At 34.5% G+C, this 23,402-nt stretch overlaps 1 protein-coding gene across 1 annotated transcript in view; it reads right to left on the bottom strand.

The window, feature by feature from the left end:
• Window positions 1-9,857: 9,857 nt before the first annotated feature.
• LOC111624086 (nose resistant to fluoxetine protein 6-like) overlaps window positions 9,858-23,402 on the bottom strand; it is an 18,442-nt gene continuing 4,897 nt past the window's right edge. Inside the window, exons 3-6 of the mRNA XM_023366865.1 lie at window positions 22,241-22,383; window positions 16,941-17,030; window positions 16,726-16,839; window positions 9,858-10,004 (exon numbers count right to left, since the gene is read on the bottom strand). Of these exons, the coding sequence (XP_023222633.1) occupies window positions 9,858-10,004; window positions 16,726-16,839; window positions 16,941-17,030; window positions 22,241-22,383 (494 nt within the window). The remainder of the gene's footprint in view (window positions 10,005-16,725; window positions 16,840-16,940; window positions 17,031-22,240; window positions 22,384-23,402) is intronic.

Below are 23,402 nucleotides of genomic sequence, written 5' to 3'. Positions count from 1 at the left end.
AAACGACGCCTATGGCCATTAAAGTGACATAAACGACGCCTATGGCCACCAAAGTGACGGAAACGACGCCTATGGCCATTAAAGTGACATAAACGACGCCTATGGCCACCAAAGTGACGGAAACGACGCCTATGGTTACCAAAGTGACGTAAACGACGCTTATGGCCATTAAAGTGACATAATCGACGCCTATGGTATCATAAATGACATATGGCCACCAATGTGCTAAAAAGTACGTTTCTGGCAACCGAAGTGACATAAACGATGCCTATGGCCACCAAAGTTACATAAATGACGCCTATAGCTATTTAAGTGACATAAACGACGTTTATGGCCATTAAACTGACATAAACGACGCCTATGGCTACCAAAGTGAGAAAAACGACGCCAATGTCAACCAAATAGACATAAACGACGTTGATGGCTACCAGTAAAAAGACATAAACGACGCCTATGGCCACCAATGTGCCATAAACTACGTTTCTGGCCACCAAAGTTACATAAATGACGCCTATCACCATTAAAGTTACGTAAATGACGTCTATTGCCATTAAAGTGACGTAAATGGCGCTTATGGCCGTTAAAGTGACATAATCGACGCTTATGGCCATCAAAGTAACGTAAACGAAGCCTATGGTTACCAAAGTGACGTAAACGACGCCTATGGCCACTAAAGTAACATAAACGACGTGTATTACCACCAAAGTGACGTGAACGAAGCTTATTATCACCTAAGTGACATTAACGACGCCTATTGCCACCAATGTGTCATAGACTACGTTTCTGGCCATCAAAATGACATAAACTATGGCTATGGCCATTAAAGTGACATAAACGACGCCTTTGGCCACTAAAGTGAGAAAAACGACGCCTATGGCAACGAAAGTGACATAAACGACGTTTATGGCTACCAGAAAAACATGAACGACGCCTATGGCTACCAATGTGCCATAAACTACGTTTCTGGCCACCAAAGTTACATAAATGACGCCTATCACAATTAAAGTTACGTAAAAGACGCCTATGGCCATTAAAGTGACATAAATGGTGTTTATGGCAACAAAAGCGACATAGTTAGCGTTGATAACTACCTAAGTGACATAAACCATGCCTATGGCTATCAAAGTAACGTAAATAACGCCTACTGTTATTAAAGTGACGTAAACGTTGCCTATGGTCACCAAAGTGACATAAACTACGTTTAAAACAACCAAAGTGACGTAAACGACGGTTATGGCCATTAATGTGAAATCAACGACGCCTATGGCCACCAAAGTGACGTAAACGACGCCTAATACCACCGAAGTTACGTAATCGACGCCTTTGGCGACCAAAGTGACGTAAACGACGCCTAAGGCAACCGAAGTGACGTAAACGACGCCTAAGGCAACCGAAGTGACGTAAACGACGCTTATGGCAATTAAAGTGACATAATCGACCCCTATGGCAACCAAAGTGACGTAACCGACGCTTATGGTTACGTAAGTGACATAAACAACGCTTATGGCCATTAAAGTAAAATAATCAACGCCTTTGACCTTTAAGTGACACAAACGACACATATGGCTATTTAAGTGACATAAATGACGCCTCTGGCCATCAAAGTTACGTAAATGACGCCTATGGTTATTAAAGTGACATAAATAACGTTTATGGCAACCAAAGCGACATAAGTAGCGTTGATGGCTTCCTAAGTGACATAAACGACGGTTATGGCTACCTAAGTGACATAAACGACGCCTATTGCCATAAATGTGCCATAGACTACGTTTCTGGCCACCAAAATGACATAAACTATGCCTATGGCCACCAAAGTTACGTAAATAACGCCTATAACCGTTAAAGTGACATAAACGACGCCTATGGCTACCAAAGAAACATAAACGACGCCTTTGGCCACCAATGTGCCATAAACTAAATTTCTGGCCACCAAAGTTACATATAAAACGCCTCTGGCAATTAAAGTGACATAAATAGTGTTTATGGCAACCAAAGCGACATAATTAGCGTTGATGCCTACCTAAGTGACATAAACCACGCATATGGGTACCATTAAAACATAAACGACGTCTATGGCCATTAATGTGTTATAAACGACGTTTTTTATTACCAAAGTGACATAAACGATGCCTATGGCCACCAAAGTTACGTAAATGACGTCTATAATTATTAAAGTGACGTAAACGACGCTAATGGCCATTAATGTGACATAATCGACGCCTATAACCATTTAAGTGACATAAACGACGTTTATGGCTATTTAAGTGACACAAATTACGCCTATAACCACCTATGTGACATAAACGACGCTTATTGCCACCAAAGTGCCATAAACGACGCCTATGGCGACCAAAGTGACGTAAACGACGCTTATTGCAATTAAAGTGACATAATCGACGCCTATGGCCACCTAAGCGACAAAAACGACGCCTGTTACTATTTAAGTGACATAAACGACGCTTATGGCCACCAAAGTGAAATAAACGACCCCTATGGCAACCAAAGTGACGTAATCTACGCTTATGGTTACCTAAATGACATAAACGACGCTAATGGCCATTAAAGTAAAATAATCAACGCCTTTGACCCTTAAGTGGCATAAACGACGGATATGGTTATTTAAGTGACATAAATGACGCCTATGGCCATTAAAGTGACATAAATGGCGTTTATGGCAACCAAAGCGACATAAGTAGCGTTGATGGCTTTCTAAGTGACATAAAAGACGGTTATGGCTACCTAAGTGACAAAAACGACGCCTATTGTTACCAATGTGCCATAGACTACGTTTCTGGCCACCAAAATGACATAAACTATGCCTATGGCCACCAAACATACGTAAATAACGCCTATGGCCATTAAAGTAACATAAACGACGCCTATGGCAACCAAAGTCACATAAACGACGCCTATGGCTACCAAAGAAACATAAATGACGCCTATGGCCACCAATGTGCCATAAACTACGTTTCTGGCCATTAAAGTAACATAAATGACGCCTATGGCCATTAAAGTTACGTAAAAGACGCCTATGGCCATCAAAGTGACATAAATGGTGTTTATGGCAACCAAAGCGACATAATTAGCGTTGATGGCTCCCTAAGTGACATAAACTATGCCTATGGCTATCAAAGTGACGTAAACGACGTCTACTGTTATTAAAGTGACATAAACGACGCCTATGGCTACCAAAGAAACATAAACGATGCCTATGGCCACCAAAGTTACGTAAATGACGTCTATTGCCATTAAAGTGACATAATCGACGGTTTTGGTTACCAAAGTAACGTAAACGTCGCCTATGGTTACCAAAATGACTTAAACGACGCCTATGGCCACTAAAGTCACATAAACGACGTGTATTACCACCAAAGTGACGTGAACGACGCTTATTATCACCTAAGTGACACGAACGACGCCTATGGCCACCAAAGTGACGTAAACGACGCCTCTGGCGACCANGCCATTAAAGTAACATAAACGACGCCTATGGCAACCAAAGTCACATAAACGACGCCTATGGCTACCAAAGAAACATAAATGACGCCTATGGCCACCAATGTGCCATAAACTACGTTTCTGGCCATTAAAGTAACATAAATGACGCCTATGGCCATTAAAGTTACGTAAAAGACGCCTATGGCCATCAAAGTGACATAAATGGTGTTTATGGCAACCAAAGCGACATAATTAGCGTTGATGGCTCCCTAAGTGACATAAACTATGCCTATGGCTATCAAAGTGACGTAAACGACGTCTACTGTTATTAAAGTGACATAAACGACGCCTATGGCTACCAAAGAAACATAAACGATGCCTATGGCCACCAAAGTTACGTAAATGACGTCTATTGCCATTAAAGTGACATAATCGACGGTTTTGGTTACCAAAATAACGTAAACGTCGCCTATGGTTACCAAAATGACTTAAACGACGCCTATGGCCACTAAAGTCACATAAACGACGTGTATTACCACCAAAGTGACGTGAACGACGCTTATTATCACCTAAGTGACACGAACGACGCCTATGGCCACCAAAGTGCCAAAAACGACCCCTATGGCCACCTAAGTGACGTAAACGACGCCTATGGCGACCAGAGTGACGTAAACGATGTTTAAGGCAACCAAAGTGACGTAAACGACGTTTATGGCCATTAATGTGAAATCAACGACGCCTATGGCCACCAAAGTGACGTAAACGATGCCTATGGCCACCAAAGTTACGTAAACGACGTTTTTGGCCATCAAAGTCACGTAAATGACGTCTATTGCCATTAAAGTGACGTAAACGGCGCCTTTGACCATTAAAGTGACATAATCGACGCTTATGGCCACCAAAGTAACGTAAACGACGCCTATGGTTACCATAGTGACGTAAACGACGCCTATGGCTACTAAAGTCACATAAACGACGTGTATTACCACCAAAGTGACGTGAACGACGCTTATTATCACCTAAGTGACATGAACGACGCCTATGGCCACCTAAGTGACGTAAACGACGCCTCTGGCGACCAAAGTGACGTAAACGACGTTTAAGGCAACCAAAATGACGTAAACGACGCTTATGGTCATTAATGTGAAATCAACGACGCCTATGGCCACCAAAGTTACGTAAACGATGCCTATGGCCACCGAAGTTACGTAAACGACGCCTTTGGCGACCAAAGTGACGTAACCGACGCCTTAAGTAAACGACGTTTTTGGCGACCAAAGTGACGTAAACGACGCCTATTACTATTTAAGTGACATAAACGACGTTTATGGCCACCTAAGTGACATAAACGACGCTTATGGCCACCAAGATGAGATAAACGACCCCTGTTGCAACCAAAGTGACATAAACGACGCCTGTTTCTGACAATGTTCTATAAACTACGTTTCTGGCCACCAAAATAACATAAACGATGCCTATGGCCACCAAAGTTACGTAACTGACGCCTATGGCATTAAAGTGACAGAAACGACGCCTATGGCCTCCAAAGTGACATAAACGACGTTTATAACTACCAAAGAAACATAAACGACGTTTATGGCCACCAATGTGCCATTAACTACGTTTCTGGTTACCAAAGTGACATAAATAACGCTTATGGCCACCAAAGTTACGTGAATGACGCCTATGGCCATTAAAGTGACGTAAACGATGCTTATGGCCATTAAAGTGACATAGTCGACGCCTATAACCATCTAAGTGACATAAACGACGCCTATGGCTATTTAAGTGACATAAATGACGCCTATGGCCATCTATGTGACATAAACGACGCCAATGGCCACCAAAGTGACGTAAACGACGCGTATGCCCATTGAAGTGACATAAACGAAGCCTATGGCCAGATAAGTGACATTAACGACGTTTATGGTTATTAAATTGACATAAACGTTTATGGCCACCAAAGTAACTGTGAGCCACTGGAAAAAAAGAGAAGTTTTTTTTTCCGGCCATCACCGACTATAAACAGTCTGTGATAAGCTGTTTCAAGTCGGTGATGATCTGTTTATAGTCGGTGATGAGCTGTTTCAAGTCTGAATGAAAAAACTATTCTGAATTTCAACAATATATTAGTGCGAATTTATATTTTACATACTTGGAAAACTGATCAATTCTTGAGTCTTCTTTTTTTTTTTCTTTCTTTATCTGTCCAACATAAAGTGTTCGTACTATTTTATTGAATATTTTTTATTTGCATAACTGTTCAAAATTTATCTTTTAATCTCCTCTTTGTTCTCTTGTCACTTTTCGTAGTTTTTGAAAGATATCTTTCTTATTTCTATTTTTAAATGTTGCGTTTTTGATTTTTCTATTTTAATGTTATTAAACTAATTGAAATACTAACCTTCCCTTTTTATGCATGAATATTACAATTTAATGTAAAAGGATAAGTTTTTTGGATAAAAGTAAATTTTACCAAACACCTCTTCGTCAATTCACGAGATATTGCTTTATAGAAACAGAATACACTTTTGGATATGGAACTGTCGTTTTTTATAAATCTTTCCTGTAATTATTACTTCATATAGCTTTTCTTTTATCAGAAAAAAGTTACAAATGTGACTTTTTCATTTGCTTAAAGGAAAGTTGTTATTTTGTATCTTGTTCTAATTTTTACTTCGTTTTTTTAAAAAGGTTTTTTCATTAGCATTCGAACAGCATTGTTTTAGTACTTGTGTTTGTAAATATATTTCCTACGTAATATTTAAAATATATCCATGGTATAAAGTATAATTATTTCTAACAAACTTGAATTTTTTTTCTGCAAATCAATATCTACTTAGCAGATCCAACTAACCTGTATCTAATTACTAGTTTGCATTTCGGTAATAGCGCATCACTTACTAGGGCAAGTTCTTGAATGTTGCGTGGTAACCGCGATTTTTTAAATGTCCTTCCACGTCACTGTAATATAGCTGTATTTTCTCTTATTGTATTCGTGAAGTTTATAGAACGTAACTTTGGTATTGCACGTATATTTTTCGGTCATAGCTAGAGATAGAATTTTAAAGACTAGTTTGTTTTATACCTATAATTGGTTTTTTTTCACTATGACAAAATCTTTATAGACATCTTTTATTTGTTACGTAGTGACCTATATTGTCTGATTGAGACAATATAGATTTACAGCAGCAGTAATTGAAATATACTAAAATTTGCTATTTTTCTTGTTTCGAATACTTTGAAAAAACATTTTTACTCTCGTTAGATTGTTACGCAACAGTTGACACTTCTCGTTTTTCGGCTATGCGTAACTTGAAAGATTATTGCTAAGTGCTTTAGTATCTAAATAAATTATTCTGTAATAAGTATTCAATTGCTTCTCTGAACCATTCTCTTGTAAATAAATACAAAAGTTTGTTTCTTTACTACTTATGATAAACTATTTTATTTTCTGCAGCAAATTGAGCACGCTCAATTTTTTTTTTATAAAGTACACTTCCTAACAGTATATATTGACCGAATTATATAAATCAATCATGTCATTTAAAAAATTTTCTGGTATCCACAAAAAGAAAAGCTGGTGTTCCATATTATTTATTATGAATTTACTACTAACTATTACCCTGAAATCTTGTGCATGAATTAATCACTTTTTTACAAAAAAAATGTAATGTAGGAAATCAGCTGTTTAAAGTCGGTAATGAGCTGTATATAGTCAGTGATGAGCTGCTTGAAGTCGGTGATGAGCTGTTTCAAGTCGGTGATAAGCTGTTTAAAGTCGATAATGAGCTGCTTAAAGTCGGCGATGAGCTGTTTCTAGTCGGTGATGAGCTGCTTCAAGTCCGTGATGAGCTGTTTCAAGTCGGAAATGAGCTGTTCAGTCAATGATGAGTTGTTTCTAGTCGGTGATTAGCTGCTTCAAGTCCGTGATTAGCTGTTTCAAGTCGAAAATGAGCTGTTTATAGTCGGTGATGAGCTGTTTATAGTCCGTGATGAGCTGTTTCAAGTCGGTGATGAGCTGTTTAGTCGGTGATGATCCTTACGTATACGCACTAAATGTAAAAATGTAGGGATAAGGTACCCAAAACTTGGGTTTGGACCATGCCATTCGTATAGGGACAGCTTTTCATGGGAAACTGGCTTGTATTCAGATGTTAGACCCACGCTGAAAACCCGACAGGCTGCACGTAGTCAGCCAAATGGTGAGGCGCTAACTCGCATTTATCCAATACTTTTAAATGGTTTCATATTAGACATTCCTTCATTTGGTGTTAAAAAACACCGAAAAGTAACAATTTCGCAATTGTTTTCGAATCTGACAGTACTTTTCAGATTTTACGGATATAGTTGTGTAACACTGTAATGTAATTTAACTTCTTCTTTTGATACACGATAGTATTCTTTGTAAACTAAAGCTCGACTGAATTACATCAATCTCTTCTGCTTGTCTACTACAAGAAAATTATACTCTTGTAAATTTGTCTAAAAGAAATACAGTAGACCCCCCTATAAAACGCGGTTGATATAATGCGGATTCGTATATAACTGCGAAAAATTGCGATTGTATTCGTATAAACACGCTAAAAGAGACTCGTATGAAACGATAAAACGTCATCACCGACTCGTGTCGAGACAGGATTAGTCGAATGTAGACCAATAACGGATGTTGATCAAACCGTTCAGTTTAAACGAGCAGCGAACCTACCAAAATCTATTTATTATTTAAGGCCATAAAAATTATATTTATATTAATGATGTGTCCAAAGTTCAGCAAATTTATCGCAGAAAAATAATTTATCAGGAAATACGAGCCCGCCGTTCGATACGCCACTTCACAACGAGAACAAGCTTACGCAATGGCGTCGTCGAACGGTGCACACTCGGTAAGTAATCCGATAATTTTTTTTATGTATTTAGCATACTTTATATGGATTATTCCCATAAAATTATACGTGTTTTGAAAGTGTTGAGTCAAATTAGTCTAGAATCGATTAATTTTATGGAAGGAAACATTTCAAACAGCCGTAATCCGAAAACTGCATACGAGCCGGGCTGTGATTGGCTCATGTATTTAAGGACTCGTAAAACATGAATTTCATAAAACACGGAACGTATCTACCGTGGTATAGGAGAGTCTACTGCACAGTACGTCATAAATAGTTTCATTCGTTCTATATAAATTATAAGCACGTGCATTCGGAAACACAAAGACAACGTGTAATGTTTCCATTCACAAAATCATATTTTAATATTTTCAATTATATTTATCTTAATTTATTTATTTCAATGTCATATTTAAGTAACTTTATTTTAAAAAAATACATGTAATACAATAACAATTGAATTTTAACAATAATTGAAAATGAAGTTGAAGTAACAATGACTTTCATTTGTTAGTATTGTTTTGTTGTGACAAATTCATCTTTAGTTTTAATATCCAGAGCAAGAATTTCTTATTTCCTGTGTTTTACTTTTAATATTTAAAGTTTAAGATTCGCGTTGTCTCCATAACTAAAAGATAAGTATAAATCCAACTTTTGATCATTGCAAGAGTTATTATTAATATAAAGTCTTTTTATTTTCAGCATACAAGTACGGCAAAAGCTATGTGTCCATAATTAGCGCATTACTGGTTGATTACTTACGATTTTACGTTTATTTCAAGTATGAACTTAATCTGAAATATTTAAAAAACATCCTTCATCTTATTATTATTGCACCGAGGTTCGTACTTCTTCTGATTTAAATACATGGAAATGTGTTAAATTCGAGACGTAACATGTACTACATGCAAACCAGGAAAAGCAAGAGTGTACAGTGTGTTGCTTGTCTGATGCGTCAATCAAATTTACAATAATAGTTTTCAACAAACTTTCAAAAACATTAGCGATACTTTTGTTTTGGAAATGGCGCCATTCCAGTTTTTCCCGTAATGACGATTCTGCCTATTCATTACGGGGTTTCTGGACAAACAAAAAACCCACGGAAGAGGGTGAGACCTTGACGATGGTTCCGTGGCTTCGAATGGAATTTATTTCCTGTCACTAACTTCACCCGGCAGAAGGCCAGAAATAATTCCAAAATATAAATTACTTATTCACTTTTATTCTTACGGCTCTTCAGTGGTCGAGTGAATAAAACAACTAAATGCAGGTATCTGATAGTGGGTTTGCGCCTGACGTCACATGGAATTTTTTGACGTTAATAAAATTTAAATATAAGACACTATCCCATAAAAGACTTCTTTTGGCAGGCCGCCCGTGTGTCGCGTTGCTGTATATATGTATGTTTACTGGTTGAAACAAAACCATTTATTTTTATAATACAATTTATTTTTTAATAAAATAACACTATATGATGCGATAGATCGGCAATGCCTGTAAAGAAGTGGATCCTGCACCGATAGGGAACAAATGCTAGGAAAGAACTCCGAAAAGGCACATAGAAGTGAGATAAACGATGCCTATGGCCACAAAAGTTAAATAAACGACGCCTATAACCACCAAAGTGACGTAAACGACGCTTATGGCCATTAAAGTGACATAATCGACGTTTATGGCCACCTAAGTAACATAAACGACGCTTATGGCTATTTAAGTAACATAAACGACGCCTATGGCTATTTAAGTGAGATAAATGACGCCTATGGCTACCTAAGTGACATAAACGACGCCTATGGCTATTAAATTGACATAAACGACGTTTATGGCCATCAAAGTAACTGTGAGCCACCGGAAAAAAAGAGAAGTTTTTTTCTTTCGGCCACTTGTCAGTCACCTACTTTCTTTTCAGAAATGATAGTAACGTTCGGTTACGCGTTACGCGAGTGGAGGAGAGTCGGAGGGGTCGACGAGAAGGCGTTGGCATAGTCGAATAAAGACACCATTTATCTAAATTAACCATTTATTGCAGACAAATAATAAAACAAACGTTTTATTATTTGTCTGTAATAAATTGTTGCCAAGTGTTGATATATATCACCTTAGTGTGTCTGCAAAGAAACAGCAAAAAAAATAAAACAAACGTTCTAACACGGTACGTCTCATTCGCGTATGAGAGAGATAGCTTACAATAAAGCGTTCATACCTCTTGCGATAATAGCAAAGGCCTGTAATTTCTGAAAGGCGGGATTGAAGTTGCGGGTTGAGATCGAAGGTCTTTTAATATGTGGTGCAACTGTTTAAAAAAAAGCAAATGTTTGTTTTGATGGTGCGATGGCGACTTCTTGTTCAGCGATTCCCCAGAGGAAAGGAAGGAGGATGGCTTGTATACCTTTTTGGTGGGAAAATTCGTCAGATGATGAATTGTTTTAGCAGGTGTGAGGTTAAAGGTGGTGTTAAAACGACAACAATATGACGAATTTCGCCGATAACTGTAAACTATATACGGTTTGATCGTGAAAATGTATATAGTTAAACAAAAAAAGTTATAATTCTCTCATGTGCTTTATATTTCGTTTTTGTAAAGTCAAATTCCTTTGATTGAGGGCATTTTTATTTTAAATTTATTAAACTTTTAAAGGATTAAATGCTTTTATTAACTTCGAATTTCACATAACGTAAACGACGCCTGTGGCCACGAAAGTTACGTAATCGACGCTATGGCCACCTAAGTGACATAAACGACGCCTATAACTACCAAAGTAACATAAACGACGCCTATGGTCACCAATGCGCCATAAACTATGTTTCTTACCACCAAAGTGACATAAACGATCATATAGCCACCAAGATTACGTAAATGACGCCTACAGCCATTAAAGTGACATAAACGACTCCTATGGCCACCAAAGTGAGATAAACGACGCCTATGGCAACCAAAGTGACATAAACGACGCCTATGGCTACCAAAGAAACATAAACGATACCTATGGTTACCAATGTGCCATAAACTACGTTTCTGGCTACCAAAGTGACATAATCAACGCCTATGGCCAACTAAGTGACATAAACGGCGCCTATGGCTATTTAAGTGATATAAATGACGCATATGGCCACCTATGTTACATAAGCGACGCCTATGACCACCAAAATGACATAAACGACGCCTATGGCAACCAAAGTGACGTAAACGACGCCTATGGTCACCAAAGTGACGTAAACGACGCCTGTGGCTACGAAAGTGACGTTATCGACGTTTATGGCTACCTAAGTGACACAAACGAAGCCTATGGCCACATAAGTGACATAATCGACTCCTATGGTCACCTATGTACCATAAACGACGCCTATGATTATTAAAGTGACATAAACGACGTTTATGGCCATTAAAGTGAGATAAACGACTTCTATTGCAACGTAACGTAAAACGCGTATATTATGCGGATACGTATATAACGGCGAAAAATTGCGATTGTATTCGTATAAACACGCTAAAAGAGACTCGTATGAAACGATAAAACGTCATCACAGACTCGTGTCGCGACAGGATTGGTCGAATCTAGACCAATATCGGATGTTGATCAAATCGTTCAGTTTAAACGAGCAGCGAACCTACCAAAATCCATTTATTATTTAAGGCCATAAAAATTATATTTATATTAATGATGTGTCCAAAGTTCAGCAAATTTTTCGCAGAAAAATAATTTATCAGGAAATACGAGCCCGCCGTTTGATACGCCATATCACAAGGAGAACAAGCTTACGCAATGGCGTCGTCGAACGGTGCACACTCGAGTATAATCCGCTAATTTTTTTTTGTATTTAGCATACTTTTTATGGATATAAATTATTATGTGTTTTGGAAGCGTTGAGTCAAATTAGTCTAGAATCGATTAATTTTATGGAAGGAAACATTTCAAACAGCCGTAATTCGAAAACTGCATACGTGCCGGGCTGTGATTGGATCATGTATTTAAAGACTTGTAAAACATGAATTTCATAAAACACGGAACGTATCTATCGTGTTATAGGAGAGTCACTGTACAGTACGTCATAAATAGTTTCGTTCTATATAAATTATAAGCACGTGCATTCGGAAACACAAATACAACGTGTAATGTTTCCATTCACAAAATCATATTTTAATATTTCCAATTATATTTATTTTAATTTATTTATTTTTATGTTATATTTAAGTAAACTTTATTTTAAAAAATGTCTAATTACAATAACAATTCAATTGAAACAATAATTTAAAATGAATATTAAGTAACAATGTAATAATAATCATTTGTTAGCTTTGTTTTGTTGTGACAAATTCATCTTTAGTTTTATTATTTACGCCAAGAATTTCTTATTTTGTGTTTTACTTTTAATATTTAAAGTTTAAGATTCGCGTTGTCTTCATAAATAAAAGATAAGTATAAATCCAACTTTTGATCATTGCAAGAGTTATTATTAATATAAAGTCTTTTTATTTTCAGCTTCCAAGTAAGGCAAAAGATATGTGGCCATAATTAGCGCTTTACTGGTTGATTACTTACGATTTTACGTTTATTTCAAGTATGAACTTAATCTGAAATATTTAAAAAAACATCCTTCATCTTATTATTATTGCTCCGAGATTCGTGCTTCTTCTGATTTAACTACATCGAAATGTATTAAATTCGCGACGTAACATGCACTACATGCAAACCAGGAGAAGCAAGAGTGTACAGTGTGTTGCTCGTCTGATGCGTCAATCAAATCTACAATAATAGTTTTCAACAAACTTTCAAAGACATTAGCAGTACTTTCGTTTCGGAAATGGCGCCATTCCAGTTTTTCCCGTAATGACGATTCTGCCTATTCATTACGGGGTTTCTGGACAAACAAAAAACCCACGGAAGAGGGTGAGACCTTGACGATGGTTCCGTGGCTTCGAATGGAATTTATTTCCTGTCACTAACTTCACCCGGCAGAAGGCCAGAAATAATTCCAAAATATAAATTACTTATTCACATTTATTCTTACGGCTGACTAGTAGACGGGTGAATAAAACAATTGGATGCAGGTATCGGATAGTGGGTTTGGGCCTGATGAACCTGCTAGTCACATAGAATTTTTTGACGTTAATAAAACCTAAATAGGAGACACTTTCTTATAAAAGACTGTTTTTGGCAGATCGCCCGTGTGTCGCGTTGCTGTATATATGTATGTTTATTGGTTGTAACAAAACCATTCATTTTTATAATACAATTTATTTTTTGCTCAAAAATATTGATATTTTAAAATTGTCAACCGAACGTTTAGTAAAAAAAAGGAAAATAGTTAACTTATTTAGAGTATTCTATTAGGAATAATACTGTGTATGTGACTTACAGTGATGTCTGGTGTATTGCATTTTTTTAAATACTTCTTTTTGTTTTTGGGCTCAGCGTGTGTCTATTTTAGCAAGATCATTATAGGTTTGGTCTGACCACAACAGGTCGACCGAAGAGAGAGAAACGGTTTCGGCGTATTCGGATAGACAACCTTTAAAAATTTCTGGGATTTTTAGATTTATTCGGAATGGATCTTGAGTTGTTCAGAGCTGTAGGACGATATATTTACGGCTGGACATTTGGCGGTTCGATGTGGTCTGCTATCAGGAATGAACGGCGCTGTCTCGACCAATACTTCTTATTATAAACTATGACGATCAGGATGGAATTCGAACAGTTTTCTTATACGTTGGTGAACTTTCACCGACCTCTTTCCAACTTCCAACAGAGAATATTTATCAATTTGCTGTGATTGAATTACTAATCGAGTTTTTAATTCAGCAACATAATTTCTGGTTATGGTGGCACCTGTTAATTGCAGTAACGAAGAGAATATGGAATATAAAAGTTTTACTATTTGTAATTAAAACGAAAATACTTACTTATACTTAATTATAAAGCGTGTTTTTCAGAACTAATAAAACAGCAAACTTTTCGCTTAGAACTTAAGCTGAAGTTTGTCAGAAGATATTTTTTGGTTGTATTAAAGTCACTGTATTACTGAAAGCATCAATTATAAAGTACTTTTCTTGAGGGAAGTATTGGCTTATGTAGATCCGAATGCAATTCGAAATATTATTTTTAGAAACTGTACAAACGTTTTATGTCGTTGATAGTAGAAGATTCTATGAAAGAACAAATCAACTTCTACAGAATTATGATAAGCTATTATGAATACAAATATATGCAAATTCTATAGGCACTTTACCTAACTTGAAGAAAATTGAATAACTAAATAATTTCTAAATTAAATTCGTCTGTTACTTTACAGTGTTATTTCCTAATGTATAAGTAATTATTTTTTAAATAAATTCGTCAGAATTTTAAGCTTAAACGCAGAAAAATGAAGAAGTTTAAGCCGAACTTTTACTCGCCATGCCAGACGTAGCGAACGCCATTGTCAACCTTTTAGAATTGCCTAATTGCATCGTTCGACGTCAGGCGTTTACGATTTAAGCTGCAAACGTCTGCCGAAAACTCTCTAATAACTATTTGTTTGAAAAATATTTGGAATAATTAAGACATTTTCGGTTGAAGTTTTGTTGGGATAATTTTAAAATATTGGGCTTAAGCGAGCGATTTCTCTTAACAATGTGAATTTCATATTTTACATACAATGTATTAAAATGAATATAAATACACTTCATTTGTGGTATTTTAGATAAGCCAACTCAAATATGATTTATTCGAATTTCTCTGCTATTTATCACGCTTACAATATCTCATAGGAACATATGTTAAACTGTTAATAAAATGAACTTAAGCAACTTTTCAACATTTATTATGGAAGAAATTTTCTATAGAAAATACGCCATAATTAGAAATCTCGCTATGAACAAAATTGATAAAATGATAAACAGTACCATTATAAAAAATCTTAAGGTTAATGAATAATCATATGATGTTCATTTCAGTTTCTCACCCAACAGAATTTCGATATTTTAACAGCAGAACACTGAATGCTAACGTAACTGCAAAAGAAACTCATCAATAATTTCAATATGTAATTGAAATAAACTGAAGTCCATTCTTAACATAAGATTCTGTCATTGAAAACACGGTAAAGCATAAAAAAATTTCTATTACTATTTGATATAATTGGTACAGAGAATACCTTTTTTTGTTACATTGTATAATGTGTTGACTTATAAAACTGTAGCAACTGCAATGTTTTATTGGGTTCATACCAAATAGGGATCCAGCTATAAGCAATGGATGCAAATAGCAAAGGGATGAATTGATGACGTTTCTTTTGAGATTCGAATTGACGTATGTAAAGAAGAATCCATTATTTGAAATTGACAACAAATACAAGTTAACATGCATATTTTCTGATGAATTACAATGAAGTTTTTCTATTTAACAGTTCTATAAGTCGATCTTTCTGTTGAACAATTTGCTGTTTTATTTCGCAGCATATCCATACATTTCTAACGTATTGACGTACTGTACGTTGCGTGGAAGTAGACAATCTTTTGTTATGAGGGTACATTAAATATCTTTAATATATTCTTGGATTTTATGATAATTCAGAAATTATAAACATTCTTCCTTAAGTGGTTAACTTATGTCTGTCAACATAATTCTAACTACTGGACAAGTATTGATCAGATTACACCTATAATGGACAAGACGGCTACTAACTAGGATGGAATTGCAAATTAATTCGATACGTAAATGAAAGACGTTGCTTCTGTAATAATGCAGCATGCAAACAAAATTTTTTATGTCTGAAGCAAGACACGTGCGACGTCCAATCGTTTAAATTATGAGACAGTAAGATTTATCTGTCCTCTTAGAAAACTAAATATATTTATTAATATAAACAAAATTTGAGTCAAGAACGAAAACTTAAAATTTCATAACTTTTAATAACATTAATCTTCAACTTTCTGTACTAAGGGGCTAGAAATCGTGGCATACGAAGCAAACTTTTCCTCGAACCAAAAAACCAACTATTGTATTTTGCCGTATATAATGCGCACCCATGTTTATGGTTCAAACTTTTGATGAAATTTTTAATTTCGAATTTATACGAATGCTAGTAACTACCGCACTTATTTTATATAGAGTTCCAGATAAATAGACACTAATGAAGAAATTAATGCAGCTAAATCCATCGTTTTTGTCTTCGTTTAAAAATGGATGCATCCACCAACGTATCTTTGCTTCGCTTTTCTTTTCTTTTAAGCAAAGTGAAGTTTGGATTTTCAAACTCTAAACTAATGTGTGTTCAATCAAACAGAAAATCTTCTTATTCGCTACAGTAAACATTACGAAAATTAATCAAAATTATGAAAAAAAGTTGTGATCAGTTTTGTAGGAAGCTAAAGCGTAGTTTGCCCAAATTCATATAAAGTAAAGTTTTTTCCGTAGTTTACAGTAGCATTTATTAAATTAGTGGCAATTTTTAAATCAGCAACACAATTTTTGGTTTTGGTGGCACCTCTTAATTGCAGTAACGAAGAGAATATGGAATATAATAGTTTGACTAACTGAAATTAAGAATAAAATAATTAATTGTGAAGCATATTCATTAATTTTAGTTATAAAAACTTCATCAATTACTCATTTCTAGCCATAGAATTAACCATACCTTGATGAAAAATGTCTTCTTTACGAAAAAGTATCCGGCGAAAGAAATTCCGAGTGGCATTTTTCCAAAGCGTTTCATAAAATCCAATATCTGAAATGAAAAGAAATTTAATAAATTAATTCAAATATTGTAAAAACATGAAACATTTATATGTATTTTGCATTAAGAAAATAATAAAGAGCAAACTTTTAGCTTTAACCGAAGCTGAAGTTCGGCAGAAGAAATCTTCTCGATTGTATTAAAGTCACTGTACAACTGAAAGAAGAAACATACTTGTAAATAACTCTTATTCAAATAATATTTTCATACGTAAATTATTTAATATTTTATTCAATTTTTCAACAAATTACTATAGAATATTTTTAATTATGCTCGAGTACAGTAAAAGATAATTTAAATTATTTATAACTTTTGGAATAAATTTCAACGGAACAAACTTTCTATGTCAAAATTTTATTTAGAACACATTTGGAATAAGACAAATCAGTTTTCTACCTCAGATAAATTAAAATTATTACACTTAAACAACAGAATTTCCTTATCTATCTCTACTTCATATTGTGTATATTAAAAATAACAATAATAATTTCTGATATTTTATATAAAATATCATACCCATAATTTGGATGTAACGAATAATTTAAAATTCTCTTTTATAGGATACTCCTATATGTTTCCACGAGATATTCACGTTTAGAATATCTCATAGGAACAAATGTTAAAACATTAATAAAATGTTAAAACATTAATAAAATGTATTTAAACAGCTTTTCTTCACTTACTTTGTAAGATATTTTTGACAGAAAATACGCTATAATCAGGCATCCAGCTATCAATACAACTGATAAAATTATTAATACTAACATTAAGAGAATCCTAAGGTTCATGAACAATAGTGCATATATCAGAAAACAAGTAAAATGAGTGAAGAAAATATAAATACAAGGCATGAAATGTTCCCACAGTTCATTTATCTGCTAAAACATTTCCCATATTTCCGTGTGTTTTTCAATTAAATCATTTATTATTTGTTTCAGTTTAGGCGTTTGTTTGTCGATTTCTTTCATCTCGTTTCCAATATTAATTAATCTGTGATGTGTAATATACGATACAGATGTAAAAATACATGCTACAAATAATATTTGAGCGATGCTGTACAGGAAATAAACTCTGAAGTAAATTAAACATAAGACAGCAGTGATATGCGAATTTGTCTGCTTAAGTATACCAGGATACAACAAAATATCCGTACAAATGCATATGGATAATAGAACTACGATAAAGATAATGAAAACACAAAGCACGAACTTATTTAATCTTTTCCATATTTTCATTTCACCATAGAATTCATTTCTGTTGCTCAACCAACAGAATTGCGATTTTTTAATAACAGAATACTGAATGCTAACGTAACTGCAGAAGAAACATATCAATAATTTTAAGATGTCATTTGAATAGCACATTAAAGTCCATCCTCCACATAAGATTCTGTCGTTGAAGATATTTACGAATACTCTTAACACGGTAAACCATAAAAAGATTTCTATTCCTATTTGGTATAATTGGTACAGAGAATACTTTTTTTGTTACGTTGTATAATGTATTGACTCATAAAACTGCAGCAACTGCAATGTTGTATTGGGTTCATACCAAATAGAGATCCAACTATAAGCAATGGATGCAAATAACAAAGGGGATGAATTGATGACGTTTCTTTTGAGATTTGAATTGACGTTTGTAAAGAAGAATCCATGATTTGAAATCGACAACGAATACAATTTACCAATTCAGATTTTATAACGAATTAGAACGGAGATCTTCAATTTAATAGTTTATGCAGTCTAAGTCAATCTTTGTATTGGGCAGTTCGCTGTTTCTTCTTTTTCTTCTTTAACAGGGTTTATATGGAGTTGCTAGTGTTTTGGCCTTTTCTCCGATGTACTCCGCCTTGCTATTATGCGAAGCGGTTCGATCGATATACAAAAGTTTTTAAAGCCGCTACGTGCTGGCGAGGAGGGATGTCTGAATGCTCCGGTAAAGTGGCGTGAGAGTACGGACAACGGTGAAATCTGTAGACAATGTGCGACCTAAGTCCTGACGGGCCTCCTTATGTTCGCTGCTTTATTTCGCTGCATACCCATATATTTTTAACGTATTAACCTACATTATGTAGAAGTAGAAAATCTTTCATAACGAGGGTACTTAAATATCTTTAATATATTCTTAAAAGGTTTGTGTAATAAATCAGAAATTATAAACATTCTTCCTTAAGTGGTTAACTTATGTCTGTCAACATAATTCTAACTAATGGACAAGTATTGATCTGATTACGCCTGTAATGGACAAGACGGCTACTAACTAGGATGGAATTGCAAATTAATTCGATACGTAAATGGAAGACGTTGCTTCTGTAATAATGCAGCATGCAAGGGAAATTTTTTATGTCTGAAGCAAGACACGTGCGACGTCCAATCGTTTAAATTATGAGACAGTAAGATTTATCTGTCCCCTCAGAAAACTAAATGTATTTATTAATATACAGAAAATTTCTGTCCAGAACGGAAACTTAAAATTTCAATTTTAATACTTTCGAAAAGTTTTTTTCAAGTTTTATATTCTATAAAAAAAGTACATAAATTACTACTAATTTAGATAACAGCGAATGTATATTTTCAAGTTTTTTTAAATTATGATGTTCCAAAATAATATTTTCCTAAACAAAATATGAATTCTGCTGGGCACAGAGATGCGAAGGTCAGGGTTAAATTAACATAACGCGAACAAACACCTTACGAAAAATTCCTGAGGTCTTTGTCACGATTCGAATCGAGGATCCTCACAACGTCAGGGTCTTCGTTGTCTTGGTCATCGATAAATTTAAACATAACGATTTAATATAACGAATAAATTTGACAAATGAGCGATGGCGTATATGTTATCGGCCAAACCCGATTTCAGGCTAAACTAGTATATCCTGACACGCGTAGGATAAACCCATTTGCCCTGAAATCGGGTTTAGCCGTTAACATATATATAGGGTTATATATATATATATATATTTATGTATATATATATATTCAGTCAGTAACTTTGACATGACACAAATTTGACTTTCTATTTAGAAGACATTTACAGTTTAATATTGAATTTTGTGTTTCAGATGGCTAAAATGCTCGAGTCGATTTTTTCGACCCTACTCGAACTAAGGGATATGAATAAAAAGAGACAGTGTGTGCCCAGATTTACTGCGACAAAAAATCATTTGAACGGCTCTTTATTACGACCGTTCAATACTACTTTTTAAAAATTTACATAATCAAATATATTATTGACACTCATTCTCGATAATTATGTAAATTATCAAGAAACAGTATCAATAAAATGTTTATAAAGACTGTAGCGATTCACTTCTGAATGATTCTTTGTATTCTGATACTGATTCACTTTACAAAGGCGTTAATTCATTCAGGAATACATTTGCCTTAGGAAAACTCGGACAAATATTAAATTCATTGTGATATGACAATTGCACTACGTAGACGTCTATTGAGACTATTATTTAATTGTACAGTTATAGCAAAATGAAAAAAGGTGACGTTGAAGTAAGTTTAAATTGAAACAGGAGTTGTCAGAAAATATTTTATGGTGGCGTAAGTATATGAAAAACATAAAAAGAATCTTTTGCAACGTTCATATGTTATATTCAGTTTGCTTCTACGTAGCATAATAAATATCATTCGAAAACTATCTAAAATGGCCGATATAGCAATGCTTCTGAGTAAGTGAAAATTTCGGCCCACCAGTGGCCGAGTGGATAAAACCACTAAACACCGGTAGTTGGTCGTGGTTTCGCGTCAGTCCAACGGGCTGGCCGCGTGGAGTTTTCCGGGTTTTCTTCACGTTGTAATACCTGAATAGGGGCCAGTTTCTCATAGGAAGTCCTCCCGGGAGGCATCACTCTCGTCAGATCGATTATTAGTCGCGTTGTCGCTTAGAAACATAACGTCAGAAGCTAGAAAATGAGAATTAGTCACAGAAAATTTTGTTTATAGAAAACTTCGGCCATAGTAAGTGCACTCCACATCTCAGGCTAAACTATTTTAATAAGTATTTGCATAATTCATACATTTCTAAGCTTGGAATAAAGTAGAAAACAGTAAAACAATTTTAATTTTACAGCAGTTAAATTATTTTTGCAGAAACACCCCTTACACAGACAAAAGAATCCACAAATCAATTAATCAATCTTCATTCAGTTAAGCATTAAAATATCTTATTGCAAAATATATTTGTGTAAGTTTAAAATATAATTAATTATTTATTTTCATAGATATAGCAAAGTGATTTCTTTAGTTTAACGATTCCACTTTTGAATCCGATATTTTCAAACTTTTCTTTCTTTGACAACAGGATAACAGCAGAATAAATAAGTACGTAAATGGTATCTGGAGAAATATGTAGCCAAAAATCCATGCAATAAATGTGAAGAATGTAACAAATAGAAACAGCATCCACTAGAAAAGTGTAAGAAACATAAATTATATACATTTCAATTTATTTTCATTTTAATTTAAAAAAATTAAAACTTATATATAGATTGGCGAAAAGGCATACGAGTGAGATTTTCACTGTTCTCATCCTGTTAATTTATTTTTTTGGCATTGTTTTATAGTGATGGACATCAGGGAATTTACCGTTAAAAAGATTGATTGATTTGTTGAATAAAACAAAACATTAACAATTAGTCCGCTATATAGTCAGATATAGTTAGATATATTGAAACGTGATAGTAACGGAGTCAATCAGCACAGATCATGGAGATCGATAATTTATTCCGTATTACCCACAATAAATTATAAGTTCTGTTGTATAGGTACGGCAACGCAACACGTGTGCGATCTGCCAAGTACAATTCTTCCCGGAGAACTTCTATGAGTAATCTGGCGCCTATTCAGTATAATTTTCGACAACGGCCATTTTTTCAGGGACATTTTTTTTTTAAATGCATCATACAAAATGATTTGCAAACAACGGTCACCTCCGAACAGCGGCCATTTTCTCTTTGTTTTCTTAGTGGTCGTTGTTCACAGATTTCACTATGTATACCTTTTCACCCTCTCATTAATATTTATATCCATAACACCGATATAGATTTTTTCTGTTCTTAGTATTTAAAAAAAATTGTATAGAATTATATTACTTAATAATAATTAAAATGTAATTTAATTATTTATAGTAGAATATTATTAATTTAAAATTTTGCACAGTTCTGCGATATAAATAAAGTAAATGTATAGTACCAAATTAATTTCTGTCATAGGTATAGGACTTCTTATTTCTCCAATAACGTAAAGAATTATCACGCTGTTTAAAATGTACATCCATGCCACAAGACGGTCCAATATGACAAACGCATCAAGAGACAAAAATTTATTCAAAATACCTAAAAATATATAAAAACATTCAAAATCGTGTCTAATTAAAGTTTAAAATTGAATTTAAAAAATCTCATGCTGTAATTTCATTGTATATTTTTGTTTCAGCCATTTTTGTGATATCAGGAGTGGATCTTACTAAATATAGCCTTAATTAGCAAAAGTTGTATAAATATTTTAGTGAAAACAGCATGAATTAGATTACACCAATAGAATAAGACAACGCAACACATGGGCGATCTGTCGACTAGAAACATGCTTCTATTTAGATGTCAGACACATGAATAATTCGAAAAACTCCATTAGTCAGCCCATTGGTTAGTCGCGAAACCGAGCTGAATTACCAGCATTCAGTGGTTTCATCCACTTTACTGTTGTGATCCAAGGATTATCTGAGTTATCAAACATCTTAGATGGAAGTTTAATATATAAACGTAAACACGTAAAAACCTGTTAAATTCCAAAAACTCGCATTCCATACCATTATTTTAAAAGTTTTTAAGCTCAAAAACGGAATAGAATAAAGGCTCTCTTAGCAGTCCTAGATCAAAATCACAGGAAAAAATTATAACAGGAAAGAATGTTTCATTAACTATGGCAAGATTTAGCTCGATGCTGTACAGCAAATAGTAATACTCTAGAATTTTTCACAATGAGTCAATACAGGCATATCTCGACTTACGTCGTTTCGAGTTACGTCGTTCCCGATTATACGTCGCTTGTTAAAAAAGTATATGGAAAAATAAAAACTCGACTTACGTCGGTTTCGAGTTACGTCGTTCCCGATTATACGTCGCTTGTTAAAAAAGTATATGGAAAAATAAAAATCAAGTTTAAGTCATTTTATTCGACTTTACGTCTGTCCGCCACAAATATTGAAGTCGTAATATCACTAGATAAACGTTTAAAGCACATAAAATCATATTAAAATATATACAAGTATGTACTGTATTTACAGTACACGCATTCGTAAATTTAGATTACTTTTTTTGTACTATATTAAAAACTAAAATTTATTTGTTTGTAA

The sequence above is a fragment of the Centruroides sculpturatus genome, unplaced genomic scaffold, assembly GCF_000671375.1.
Source record: "Centruroides sculpturatus isolate CEXI.00-Female unplaced genomic scaffold, Cexi_2.0 scaffold298, whole genome shotgun sequence".
Lineage (NCBI taxonomy): Eukaryota > Metazoa > Arthropoda > Arachnida > Scorpiones > Buthidae > Centruroides > Centruroides sculpturatus.
Note: the sequence above shows the minus strand (reverse complement) of the source record. Positions and strands in the feature narration are given on the sequence as shown.